General features: G+C 40.3%; 1 protein-coding gene across 2 annotated transcripts in view; it reads right to left on the bottom strand.

Moving 5' to 3' along the window:
• LOC128692800 (prestin-like) overlaps positions 1 to 14,486 on the bottom strand; it is a 268,729-nt gene that overhangs the window by 130,766 nt on the left and 123,477 nt on the right. For both annotated transcript variants that reach the window (XM_070090068.1, XM_070090069.1), the window contains exon 4: positions 5,437 to 5,547. In XM_070090068.1, the coding sequence (XP_069946169.1) occupies positions 5,437 to 5,547 (111 nt within the window). The remainder of the gene's footprint in view (positions 1 to 5,436; positions 5,548 to 14,486) is intronic.

Below are 14,486 nucleotides of genomic sequence, written 5' to 3'. Positions count from 1 at the left end.
CTACCCACAGCCTCGCGCACCTTCCCCCGTTCATTCTACCCACAGCCTCACGCACCTTCCCCCGTTCATTCTACCCACAGCCTCGCGCACCTTCCCCCGTTCATTCTACCCACAGCCTCGCGCACCTTCCCCCGTTCATTCTACCCACAGCCTCACGCACCTTCCCCCGTTCATTCTACCCACAGCCTCGCGCACCTTCCCCCGTTCATTCTACCCACAGCCTCGCGCACCTTCCCCCGTTCATTCTACCCACAGCCTCAGCCTCGCGCACCTTCCCCCGTTCATTCTACCCACAGCCTCGCGCACCTTCCCCCGTTCATTCTACCCACAGCCTCGCGCACCTTCCCCCGTTCATTCTACCCACAGCCTCACGCACCTTCCCCCGTTCATTCTACCTACAGCCTCACGCACCTTCCCCCGTTCATTCTACCCACAGCCTCGCGCACCTTCCCCCGTTCATTCTACCCACAGCCTCGCGCACCTTCCCCCGTTCATTCTACCCACAGCCTCACGCACCTTCCCCCGCTCATGCTACCCACAGCCTCACGCACCTTCCCCCGTTCATTCTACCCACAGCCTCACGCACCTTCCCCCGTTCATTCTACCCACAGCCTCGCGCATCTTCCCCCGTTCATTCTACCCACAGCCTCGCGCACCTTACCCCGTTCATTCTACCCACAGCCTCGCGCACCTTCCCCCGTTCATTCTACCCACAGCCTCGCGCACCTTCCCCCGTTCATTCTACCCACAGCCTCGCGCACCTTCCACCGTTCATTCTACCCACAGCCTCACGCACCTTCCCCCGTTCATTCTACCCTCAGCCTCGCGCACCTTCCCCCGTTCATTCTATCCACAGCCTCGCGCACCTTCCCCCGTTCATTCTACCCACAGCCTCACGCACTTTCCCCCGTTCATTCTACCCACAGCCTCGCGCACCTTTCCCCGTTCATTCTACCCACAGCCTCACGCACCTTCCCCCGTTCATTCTACCCACAGCCTCACGCACCTTCCCCCGTTCATTCTACCCACAGCCTCGCGCACCTTCCCCCGTTCATTCTACCCACAGCCTCGCGCACCTTCCCCCGTTCATTCTACCCACAGCCTCGCGCACCTTCCCCCGTTCATTCTACCCACAGCCTCGTGCACCTTCCCCCGTTCATTCTACCCACAGCCTCGTGCACCTTCCCCCGTTCATTCTACCCACAGCCTCGCGCACCTTCCCCCGTTCATTCTACCCACAGCCTCGCGCACCTTCCCCCGTTCATTCTACCCACAGCCTCGCGCACCTTCCCACACTCGCATCTGGTTTTTCCTCATTTCTACAAGACGTTACATCTCCCTGCCCATTGCCTGAATCCCCTGCCTCCCTTTCTTCGCCAGCATTTAACATTTCATCGAATTATTCCCTCCATCTTCCCATTACCTCGCATCATTCAATTTTAACTATTAAATCCATTTGTTCCTTAGGTTTTCTCAACTTATCGACCTCATTCCAAGGCTTTCTCTTATTCCCAGCAAAATTTGTTGATAAAAACCTTATCTACTCTCTCATTGGCTCTCCTTCACCACTTCATTGCCAAAACCTCTCATATGGTAAATTTCTCTCCTTTATCACCCACTTTACCTGATCAATCCACCATCACTCCTCTTTCCTCCAGTGCCCATACTCTTATGCCCATAAACTTCTGCTGCGTACTAACACTGTATTCTTAAATCTGCCCTATATCTCTTTAATTTTCTTTTGATTATCTGTACTCTTTCTAGTCCTCCTTTCTGCCAATAGTTTCATATATTTTACCCTTACCACCTCCTTAATTTATTAATTTTAGCTTCTATCTTACTACCTCATCTTTACAAAATACATTCCAAAACCATTACATAACGTATTCACTCCCCACACTTCCCCACTGTTACCTGTTACCAGCTGAAACCCGACAGTGATAGGGAAGTATATCGATAAGATCTTATGCATCTCAAGGGAGCTACTGGGAAGGAGCGAGGGACTCATACACCTCACTCTTCATGTAAACAAAGTTACTATTCAACTCAAAATGACAGTCTCTAATAGAAACAATATTTTTTATTGGAAAACCGAATAACACTGTTTTGCTTTCGAGCTGATATTTTATTGACAATTAAGGTACAAGTGTCACTACGATCTGAACTGAATCTGTAACAAAATATTCTCCTACAACTTCACAATCTGTACATTCATGTTTCAGTGCGCTAAATGATAGATCACACCCGAGTGTAACAGTGATATATCACATCAAACCTTACTATGAAAGTGACGCAATGTGTTAGCTTGAAATTGATACATCATGTGTCAATGTGAAAACATTGTATTATGTGTCGGTGGGAAAATGTTGTATCACGTGTCAGTCTGAAATTGATACATGCGTTAGTGTGAAAAGTATGCATTACATCTACGTGTGAAAGGTATGCATCACATGTCTGTGTGAAAGGTATGCATCACATCTGTGTATGAAATCTATATATCATGCGTTTGTGTGAAAGTGATACATCATGCGTCAGTGTGAAAGTCACGCATCTTGCATCAGAATAAGTGATGTATCATATATCAATGACGTGTGTGGAAATTCTTTTCCCATTTCAACTGAGAACTGTCCCTTCGTCTCACACTGCAGTGGGAAGTGGAAGGTTCGAGGAGAGGGTTAACAGGGTCCTTGGCGTTGGGACATTCCCTGCCAAAGGGCACCTGAAGTTTACCTGGAGAAGGTTTTAGGGGTCAACGCCCCCGAGACCTGGTCTGAGACCAGGCAGCCGGGAGTCACTCGCTGACTCTCAAGTATGCACACTGCAAGATAAGGTCTTAATACCTGAAGTCTTCCTGTGGGTTAAGGCCACCAGTGATAATAACGAATGTTAGGACATTCTATCTCCTTGCATTCACAAAAGCAAAGGGAGTTGGCTTATTAGCTGGGAATGCATTCAACCATCCTAGGCTTCCCTCGAGGAGAGTGAAAAGTACCCTGACCAGTCTAATTTAGAAGCCTAGCATGGCCACAGCGACATGGCATCTTTCCGGAATACATGTATTGGGGAGCCTGATTCAAAACAAAACACATACTTCTAACATACAAGAGAAGGCATACATCATTTATATCAATTTAATGTGTGCTACGTGCGTCTCACAGAATATAGTGAAGAAACTCACAGACGATGTGCTCCTAGTATAACTTCCTGCACCAAACAGTGAGACACAGTGTATGTGGACACTCCTGCTATCGTAAGTATACACAAGGATGTGCAAGGTATATTAAACTGTTGTAACTATTCAGTGATGCTTGGACGCAGTGAACGCTATTCTAAGTGAACAGGGAGTAAGTACACAAGTCAGCAACTTGTGGATGGAACAATAACATAAACAGAGACATTCACGCAAATCCAGGTGTGCACAACACCTGGACAGGTGAAGTACCCACATTCCTTTCTAGTATCAAATTAAACAGACTGCAGTCAGTAATGTTTAATGCCAGGCTGGGTTAGTGGATCTTTAAGGGGTATAATATATGAGTGAAACTAAAATATGAGAGTTCATTGGCACTTTAAACAGGGAATGGCTTTATTTGACAACGTTGCTCGAACACAGGGGCTTTTTTAAGTTCTTGACTGAGCCCCACCCTCTATTTGACAACGTTCCTCCAGTACTGGGGCTTTTTGTAAGTTCTTGACTGAGCCCCGCCCTCTATTCTTCAAACTAATTATTATGGAAAAATGTTAGAATTCTTGCAACAGTAAAGCGAAGTTAATATTAGACACATTTAGCCAAATAATGATGAAAACCTACGTTTTCTGAGGCATGATCCATTATTTTTATACTGACGCATGATGCATCACTTTCTTAGTGAAGAATGATGTGTCAATTCCACACTAACGCATTATGTGTCACTTTCACACTGACGCATTATGCGCCACTTTCACACTGACGCATTAACGATCATACGAGGAAGTTTCACATGTGCTGAGGTGCAGGTAATTACACGACCAGGGTAATTAAAGGTGGAACCCTGCATGTTTTCATAGGATCTGCAGCTGTAACCGGGTCCTACCTGTAATCAGAAAATTGTCGTGTCTCGTGGGTCTGTTGAAAAGACATGTATCGAATGTACATTGAACCACTGGGTGACATTTACCGTGTGGGTTTTCCAGTACGCTTGATCACTTGTGTTGGTGTAAGGCAGTCTTGAAGGAGTGGTATATCGCTTGTTGGATGACTCCTTTTTGGTGGAGTTTGGCTACACACCTGAGCCCACGTATCCTGTTCACGTATGTTTTAAGTATACGAGGCCCTCCACATTCGCGAGGGTTGGGGGGTCAAGAACCTCGCGAATTTTCCAAATTCGCGAATGTCTGGTTCGCAAATATGATGTAGGGAAATATAATAATACTCTACTGTAGCATTCGCGAATGTTTTGATGTGCAGATGTACTGTAGGGAAATATAATAAAATCGGTTACTTAGCCTAAAAATATTGCTTCCTTAACCTATTGAACCACGAATAATCATAAAACATATGAAAACATAACATAAAACACATGAAACCCGGGCGGCTGGGCATTCGCGAATGTTCGAAGCTAGCAAAAGTGGAACTCGCGCAAGTGGACGTCTAGCTGTAGTCATTTTTATTCAATGAAGAAAATTTTTTATTAGGAATATAAACTTTTACATTTTTCTCTTAATGTTAAGGAAATCCCGTTCTCCTTCCAGCCTGAGGCTGTATTACTGAAGAAAAAACACAAGTTACCAGGCCAACATATCGCTCAGTGAAGAACTTTATCAAATAATTGGTTCAGTTAAAACGTTTGTTCTACACTGCAATATGTATTTTCTTCACTTTTGTCGGCAGTACTATATTTTCTTCATTCTTGTCGGTAGTACTATATTTTCTTCATTCTTGTCGGTAGTACTATATTTTCTTCATTCTTGTCGGTAGTACTATATTTTCTTCATTCTTGTCGGCAGTACTATATTTTGCATTATACTAGACAAAGATGTCTAGTATAATTATTATCAAAACAATATCTACTATGGTACAATTTGCTTGATACAAAGAACCTGTTAAATATTTATTTACATTTAAATAGATGCGCCCAAAAAAAATTCAATTGAATGTCTTAAACATAAATTAAGTAAAAGTTTGATATATGAAGTAAAATTTGTAAAATATAAGTAAATACCGTTTAGAAAAGAATTGATGAGTATTTTTTAATTAAAGAAAATGCGAGTATGATTTCTACAAGGCATCCTTAACAGATTTTCATTGTTTTTGTGTATAATTTACAAGAAATACTAATGTCAAAAAAAATCAGAGCAGTATGCAATGGCATTCAGCAAATCTAATTAGGATTAATGGAAAAAAATCCAATTTAGACATAAAATGCATAGAATTGATAATAAAAATACTAAACCTACCCATTGAAGTGTGTCGTGATGTACCAAGTAAAGCGTAGATAAGCAATGGGAAGAATCCCATGTATATACCAATGATGGGAGGCAGCTCAGCCAGCAGTGCATAGCCCATTCCTAGAAGTTTTTAATACGACGTCTGAATATTAGTCTCAAATATTTTGTTACTAATATTATTATAAGGTTAAGGTGTATTATATACTTGCATTGACTATTGCAATTTAAGGAATATAACATTAAATATCACAACGGCAGTAGCTGTGATTGCCTTGTGAATATTAATTTCCAGACCCCTGCTAATTGATAATTTATAGAAATATATTGAAGAAGATAACTTAAGACTTGCATATCCTGATAACACATAGAAAGTATAATATATATATATATATATATATATATATATATATATATATATATATATATATATATATATATATATATATATATATATATATATATATATATATATATATATATATATATATATATATAGGTGGTAGGTTGGAAGACAGCAACCACCCAGGGAGGTACTACCGTCCTGCCAAGTGAGTAAAACGAAAGCCTGTAATTGTTTTACATGATGATAGGATTGCTGGTGTCTTTTGTCTGTCTCATAAATATGCAAGATTACAGGTACGTCTTGCTACTTCTACTTACACTTAGGTCACACTACACATACATGTACATGTTTATTTATACACACTCATCTGAGTTTTCTTTGATTTTATCTTAATAGTTCTTGTTCTTATTACTTTTCCTTTTATATCCATGGGGAAGTGGAATAAGAATCTTTCCTCCATAGGTTATGTGTGTTGTAAAAGTCAACTAAAATGCCAGGAACAATGGGCTAGTAACCCCCTTTCCTGTAAAGATTACTAATAAGAAGAAGAAAATTTTCAAAGTGGGATGCCTGAATGTGCGTGGATGTTGTGCGAATGATAAGAAAGAGATGATTGTGGATGTTATGAATGAGAAGAAGTTGGATGTCCTGGCTTTAAGTGAAACAAAGATGGAGGGGGTGAGAGAGTTTCAGTAAATGGGATTAGGTCAGGGGTTTCAAATAGAGCTAAAGTTAAAGAAGGAGTAGCAATAATGTTGAAGGATAAGGTATGGCAGGAAAAGAGGGAGTATAAATGTATTAATTCAAGGACTACATGGAGTGAAATATAGGTTGGATGTGAAAAGTGGGTTATAGTAAGCGCATATGCACCTGGAGAAGAGAGAAGTGTAGAGGAGAGAGAGAGAGATTTTGGGAATTGTTGAGTGAGTGTGTGGGGAGTTTTGAACCAAGTGTGAGAGTACTTGTGGTTGGGGATTTCAATGCTAAAGTGGGTAAAAATGTTGTGGAGGGAGTAGTAGGTAAATTTGGGGTGCCAGGGCTAAATGAAAATGGGGAGCCTTTAATTGAGTTATGTGTAGAAAGATGTTTGGTAATAAGTAATACATATTTTACGAAAAAGAGGATAAATAAATATACAAGATATGATATAGCATGTAATGAAAGTAGTTTGTTAGATTATACATTGGTGGATAAAAGGGTGATGGGTAGGCTTCAGGATGTACATGTTTATGGAGGGGCAACTGATATATCTGATTATTATTTAATTGTATCTACAGTTAGAGTCAGAGGAAAATCGCAACAACAAGCAAAAGAGAGGTGAAAGTGTATAAATTAAGGGGGGAAGAAGTTCGGGTGAGATATAAGCAACTGTTGGCAGTAAGGTGGGCTGGTGCAAGTATGAGTAGTGGGGGGGGGGGGTTGAAGAGGGTTGGAATAGTTTTAAAAATGCAGTATTAGAATGTGGGGCAGAAGTTTGTGGTTATAGGAGGGTGGGTGCAGGAGGAAAGAGGAGTAATTGGTGGAATGATGAAGTAAAGGGTGTGATGAAAGAGAAAAAGATAGCTTGTGGGAGGTTTTTACAAAGCAGAAGTGTTATAAGAAGAGTAGAGTATATGGAGGGTAAAAGAAAGGTGAAGAGAGTGGTGAGAGAGTGTAAAAGGAGAGCAGATGATAGAGTGGGAGAGGCACTGTCAAGAAATTTTGATGAAAATAAGAAAAAAATTGGAGTGAGATAAACAAGTTAAGAAAGCCTATGGAACAAATGGATTTGTCAATTAAAAACAGAGTAGGGGAGTTATTAGATGGGGAGATGGAGGTATTGGGTAGATGGCGAGAATATTTTGAGGAACTTTTAAATGTTGATGTAGAAAGGGAGGCGGTAATTTCATGCACTGGCCATGGAGGTATACCATCTTCAAGGAGTGAAGAAGAGCAGGATGTGAGTGTGGGGGAGGTGCGTGAGGCATTACGTAGATTGAAAGGGGGTAAAGCAGCTGGAACTGACGGGATCATGACAGAAATGTTAAAAGCAGGGGGGTATATATAGTGTTGGAGTGGTTGGTATTTTTGTTTAATAAATGTATGAAAGAGGGGAAGGTACCTAGGGATTGGCGGAGAGCATGTATAATTCCTTTATATAAAGGGAAGGGGGACAAAAGAGATTGTAAAAATTAAAGAGGAATAAGTTTACTGAGTATACCAGGAAAAGTGCATGGTAGGGTTAATATTGAAAGAATTAGAGGCAAGACAGAATGTAGGATTGTGGATGAGCAAGGAGGTTTTAGAGTGGGGAGGGGATGTGTAGATCAAGTGTTTGCATTGAAGCATATATGTGAACAGTATTTAGATAAAGGTAGGGAAGTTTTCATTGCATTTATGGATTTAGATATGATAGAGTGGATGGGGGGAGCAACGTGGAAGATGTTGCAAGTGTATGGAATAGGTAGTTAAATGTTGTAAAGAGTTTTTATGAGGATAGTGAGGCTCAGGTTAGGGTCAGTAGAAGAGAGGGAGACTATACTCAAATAACCCGCACATAAAAGACAGAAGCTTACGACGACTTTGTCAATGGTCCAAGTCGGACCGAAACGTCGTCGTAAGCTTCTGTCTTTTATGTGCGGGTTATTTGAGTATCGTTCCAGTCACGGTATTGTGCCTTTTTGTTATTTATTTGAGAGGGAGACTACTTCCAGGTAAAGGTGGGTCTTAGACAGGGATGTGTAATGTCACGATGGTTGTTTAATATATTTATAGATTGGATTGTAAAAGAAGTAAATGCTAGGGTATAGGGAGAGGGGTGGGTTTAAATTATGGGGAATCAAATACAAAATGGGAATTGACGCAGTTACTTTTTGCTGATGATATTGTGCTTATGGGAGATTCTAAAGAAAAGTTGCAAAGGTTAGTGGGCGAGTTTAAGAGAGTGTGTAAAGGTAGAAAGTTGAAAGCGAACATAGAAAAGAGTAAGATGATGAGGGTATCAAATGATTTAGATAAAGCAAAATTAGATATCAAATTGGAGAGGAGGAGTATAGAAGAAGTGAATGTTTTCAGATATTTGCGAGTTGACGTGTCAGCAGATGATTGTATGATGGATGAGGTTAATCATAGAACTGATGAAGGAAAAAAGGTGAGTGGTGCACTGAGGTATATGTGGAGACAAAAAACATTATCTATGGAGGAAAAGAAAGGAATCTATGAAAGTACAGTGCTATCAACACTCTTACATGGGTGTGAAGCTTGGGTTGTAAATGCTGCAGCGAGGAGGCGGAGGAGATGTCCTGTTTAAGGCCAATGTGTTGAGTAAATATTATGCAGAAAATTCGGAGTGTGAAAATTAAGAGATGTGGAGTTAATAAAAGTATTAGACAGAGGTCTGAAGAGGAGTTATTGAGGTGGTTTGGTCATCTAGAGAGAATGGATCAAAGTAGAATGACATGGAGAGCGTATAAATCTGTAGGGGAAGGAAGGCGAGGTAGGGGTCGTCCTTGAAAAGGTTTGAGGGAGGCGGGTAAAGGAGGTTTCGTGGGCGAGGGGCTTGGACTTCCAGGAAGCATGCGTGAGCGTGTTAGATAGGAGTGAATAGGACCTGACTAGCTGTTGGAGTGTGAGCAGGGTAATATTTAGTGAAGGGATTCAGGTAAACCGATTATTTTTATATAGCCGGACTTGACTACTGTAAACTGGAAGTACAATGCGTGCACTTTCAAGGAGGCGTTGGGGACACTGGCAGTTTGGAGGGATATGTTGTGTATCTTTATATGTACATGCTTCTAAATTGTTGTTTTCTGGGCACCTCTGCAAAAACATGAGTGAGGTGAATGTGTTGAATGATGATGAAAGTATTTTATTTTTGGGAATTTTCTTTCTTTTGGGTCACCCTGCCTCTGTGGGAGACGTCCGACATTTAATATATATATATATATATATATATATATATATATATATATATATATATATATATATATATATATATATATATATATATATATATATATATATATATATATATATATATATATATATATATATATATATGCAAAACAACCACTGTAAAAAAATAGTGAAATTCGAAGCGATTTCGTGACTTCTCACATTATCAAGGATCTATAAAAGGAATACATCAGAGGAAGGCATATAAAGGGTCTGGACCACACCTCACCATCACATCCCACAACAAAGCAACACCTGACGCGCGACGACACCCGACTCATAAAAAATAGGAACACTGCAGCAGGCCCTCTGGCCCAACTAGACAGGTCCTGACGACATTTCACTAACAAAATATTCTACCCAAGAATTAAGGTTTATTATTTGTCCAATGTATTATTATTAAATTTTTCCCAAATTTTATTAATTATAAATAGATCTAATTTATATAATTCAAAGGAAATATTCATATCATTTTCAAAACTGCTTTTTATGAAACAAGATTCAATTACATTCCTGTCAACCATGGACTTGTTAGATACAACTTTCTCAACTTTTTGAAAATCAACTGGTTGGATAAAATCTCTTACATGAATAAATAGAGCATCGGAATCTTGTCCAGTTCTAATGCTATATTTATGTTGTTTTAATCTTAGTACGAGACTTTTACCAGTTTGACCGTTAACGGTAAAGAACATTGCATAAAAGAGACATTATTGTATGAGAACCCATCAGTACGCATATATTGACAGGAGTGATCACTCTGTAAAAAAAGTTCATAAGAACATAAGAACTTAACAAAGAAGGAACACTGCAACAGGCCTACTGACCCATGCAGAGCAGGTCCATGTCCACCCCCTGGATTAGCCTAATGACCCACCCAGTCTGGTCACCTCCACTCAAGGAAGGAACACGGCACCAGACCCAGCAGCACAAGCTAGTCCGGTCCAACTCACACCCACCCACACCCCCTCATGTATTTATCTAACCTATTTTTTAAAACTACACAACGTTTTAGCCTCTATAACTGTACTTGGGAGTTTGTTCCACTCATCCACAACTCTATTACCAAACCAGTGCTTTCCTATATCCTTCCAGAATCTGAATTTTTCCAACTTGAAACCATTGCTGCGAGTCCTGTCTTGGCTGGAAATTTTCAGCACGCTATTTACACCCCGTTTATTTATTCCTGTTTTCCATTTATACACCTCGATCATATCTCCCTAATTCTATGTCATTCGACAGAGTGCAGATTCAGGGCCCTCAGTCTATCCTCATAGTGAAGATTTCTGATACATAGGATCATCTTTGTCATCCTCCTCTGTACGTTTTCCAGTGAATTTATATCCATTCTGTAATATGGTGACCAGAACTGAGCAGCATAATCTAAATGAGGCCTAACCAAGGATATATAGAGTTGAAGAACAACCTGAGGACTTCTATTATTTATACTTCTAGATATGAAGCCAAGAATTCTGTTATCTTTATTGCAAACACTAACGCATTGTTGTCTTCGTTTTAGATTACTGCTAACCAGAACTCCTAAATCCTTTTCGCAATTATTAGTATTAAGATTTACATTATTTAGTTTATATGTCGCATGGCTGTTTTCCTGTCCAACATTTAGAACTTTGCATTTCTCTATATTAAACTGCATCTTCCACTTCTCCGACCATTGCATCAGTCTATTCAAATCATCCTGGAGTGCTCTAGTGTCCTCATTAGAAGGAATTGGACGGCCTATTTTGGTGTCATCAGGAAATTTGCTTATATCGCTATTTATTCCCTCATCTATTTCGTTTATGTAAATTGTGAACAACAACGGGCCCAACACTGACCCCTAAGGAACACCGCTTGTGACGTACCCCAATTCTGATTTCTCCCCATTTATGCAAACTCTCTGCTGCCTATTTGTCAGCCATGCCTCTACCCAGGAAAAAATTCTCCTCCTATTCCATGTGCCTTAAGTTTCCTCAATAGCCTCTGATGTGGAACTCTATCGAAAGCCTTACTGAAGTCCATATACACAATATCATATTCATTACCATGATCTACCTCCTCAAACACCTTAGTGAAAAATATTTGTAAATTCGTAAGACAGGAGCGCCCCTTTGTAAAACCGTGTTGAGATTCATTAATCAATCTGTGCCTATCAAGATGGCTACGAATTGCTTCGGCAATTATTGATTCCATAAATTTTCCCACTATGGAGGTAAGGCTTATTAGTCTATAGTTCGAAACCAAGGACCTGTCACCTGCCTTGTAAATAGGTATTACATTTGCCATTTACCACTTATCTGGCACTATGCCAGTTTGTAGTGATATGTTAAAAAGATTAGCCAAAGGTATGCTAAGTTCCTATTTACATTCCTTTAACACACTTGCAAACAGTTCATCAGGGCCTGGAGATTTGTTAGGTTTTAGTTTCTCTATTTGTCGGAGAACCATGTCACTATTTACCGCAATCGTGCATAGTTTATTATTGTCCTGTTCTACATAATCTATTATTTCAGGAATATCGCTAGTATTTTCCTGGGTGAAAACTGAGAGGAAGTAGGTATTGAGAATTTCACACATATCCTTATCACTGTCAGTGATCTGACCTGAGTTACTCTTAAGTTTGTCAGTCTTGTCCCTAATCTTACTTCTGTATACCTGAAAGAACCCTTTTGGGTTAGTCTTTGAATCCCTTGCGACCTTAGCCTCATAATCCCTTTTCGCTTTTCTTATTCCTTTCTTTATTTCTCTCTTCAGTTGAATATATTGATTTCTTAACTGCCCATCCCCTCTTTTGATATGCTTATATATACCTCTCTTTTGACCAATGAGATGTTTTAATCTGTTGTTCATCCATTTGGGATCATTTTTGTTAGATCTAATTTCCCTACTCGGAACAAAAGTTGTCTGGGCAGCTAGAACTATGCTCTGAAAAACGTCATATTGGCAACCAAGATCACCTACCTGACCCACAGTCAGGACTTCCTAATTTAGCCCACCCAGGTAATTTTTCTGTCCCATGAAGTCGAACAAGCGAAAATCTGGGACAGAGATTTGATTGCAGTCATCAGGGTAATTCCATGATTTATTGAAACTAAGTGATTTGTGATCACTTTCCCCAAGCTCATCATTAACCTCAAGATTATTAATTAGTGAATCTTTGTTGGCAAGAACCAAGTCAAGCAGATTGTTTCCTCTAGTTGGTTCTGTCACAACCTGTTCTAAAAAGCAATCCTGAACTGTATCAAGAAAGTCACTAGACTCAAGATTTCCTGTCATATTGTTCCAATCAATTTGTCTAAAGTTAAAATCTCCCATTATCACAACATTTTCATATCTAGATGCCTTATGAATTTCGTCCCATAACAGCTTACTGCACTCCCTGCCAAGGTTTGGGGCCTATAAATCACATCCAAAATTAATTTGTCACGACCCTCGAGAAACTGTAACCAAACAGATTCTGTGTTCGATGTTTCTAATCTTATATCATGTCTAAGACAACAATTTAAATTTTCTCTGACATACATCACCACACCACCACCCTTCCTGTTGACCCTATCAGTGTGGAATAGTTTATAACATAAGAACATATGAACATAAGAATGTAGGAACACTGCAGAAGGCCTACTGACCCATACGAGGCAGGTCCTTATCAAAACGACCTCTGTTAGGTAAGACACATATGCAACAGTTAGGTATCTTTATTATGAAACGTTTCGCCTACACAGTAGGCTTCTTCAGTCAAGTACAGAAAAGTTGATAGAAGCAGAAGATACTTGAAGACGATGTAATCAGTCCATCACCCTTAAAGTTTTGAGGTGGTCAGTCCCTCAGTCTGGAGAAGAGCATTGTTCCATAGTATGAAACAATATTGTTTCACAAGAACACAAGAACACAAGAACACAAGAATGTAGGAACACTGCAGAAGGCCTACTGGCCCATACGAGGCAGGTCCTTATCAAAACGATCTCTATCTAAAGCTACTCAAGAAACAACTCCCGCACCCCCCAACACCAATCAAACCCAGCCCCTCCCACCCATATATTTGTCCAGTCTCTTCTTAAAGCTACCCAAGGTCCTAGCCTCTATCACCCCACTGGGAAGACTGTTCCACGCATCTACAACTCTGTTAGAAAACCAGTACTTACCTATGTCCTTTCTAAATCTAAATTTATCCAACTTAAATCCATTATTCCTGGTTCTTACCTGGTTCGACACCCTGAGTACTTTATTAATGTCTCCCTTGTTTATGCCCGTCATCCACTTATACACTTCAATGATATCTCCCCTCATTCTACGCCTCTCCAGAGAGTGGAGATTTAAGGCTTTAAGTCTATCTTCATACGGGAGGTTCCTTACACAGTAAATCATTTTAGTCATTCTTCTCTGTATGTTCTCTAATGAGTCTATGTCCATCCTGTAGTAAGGGGACCAAAACTGAGCAGCATAATCTAAATGAGGCCTCACTAGTGATGTATAGAGCTGTAAAATAACTTTTGGACTTCTGTTACTTATACTTCTTGAGATAAATCCAAGTAATCTGTTGGCCTTGTTGCGCACACTGAGGCACTGCTGTCTTGGCTTTAGATTTCTGCTTACCATGACTCCCAAGTCTTTTTCACATTCTGTATGACCAAGCTCTACTTCACCTAGATTATAGCTGTGGAACAATGCTCTTCTCCAGACTGAGGGACTGACCACCTCAAAACTTTAAGGGTGATGGACTGATTACATCGTCTTCAAGTATCTTCTGCTTCTATCAACTTTTCTGTACTTGACTGAAGAAGCC

The sequence above is a fragment of the Cherax quadricarinatus genome, chromosome 30 (assembly GCF_038502225.1).
Source record: "Cherax quadricarinatus isolate ZL_2023a chromosome 30, ASM3850222v1, whole genome shotgun sequence".
Taxonomy (NCBI): Eukaryota; Metazoa; Arthropoda; class Malacostraca; order Decapoda; family Parastacidae; genus Cherax; species Cherax quadricarinatus.
The sequence above is the reverse complement of the archived record's forward strand: the minus strand, read 5'-3'. Positions and strand labels throughout refer to the sequence as shown.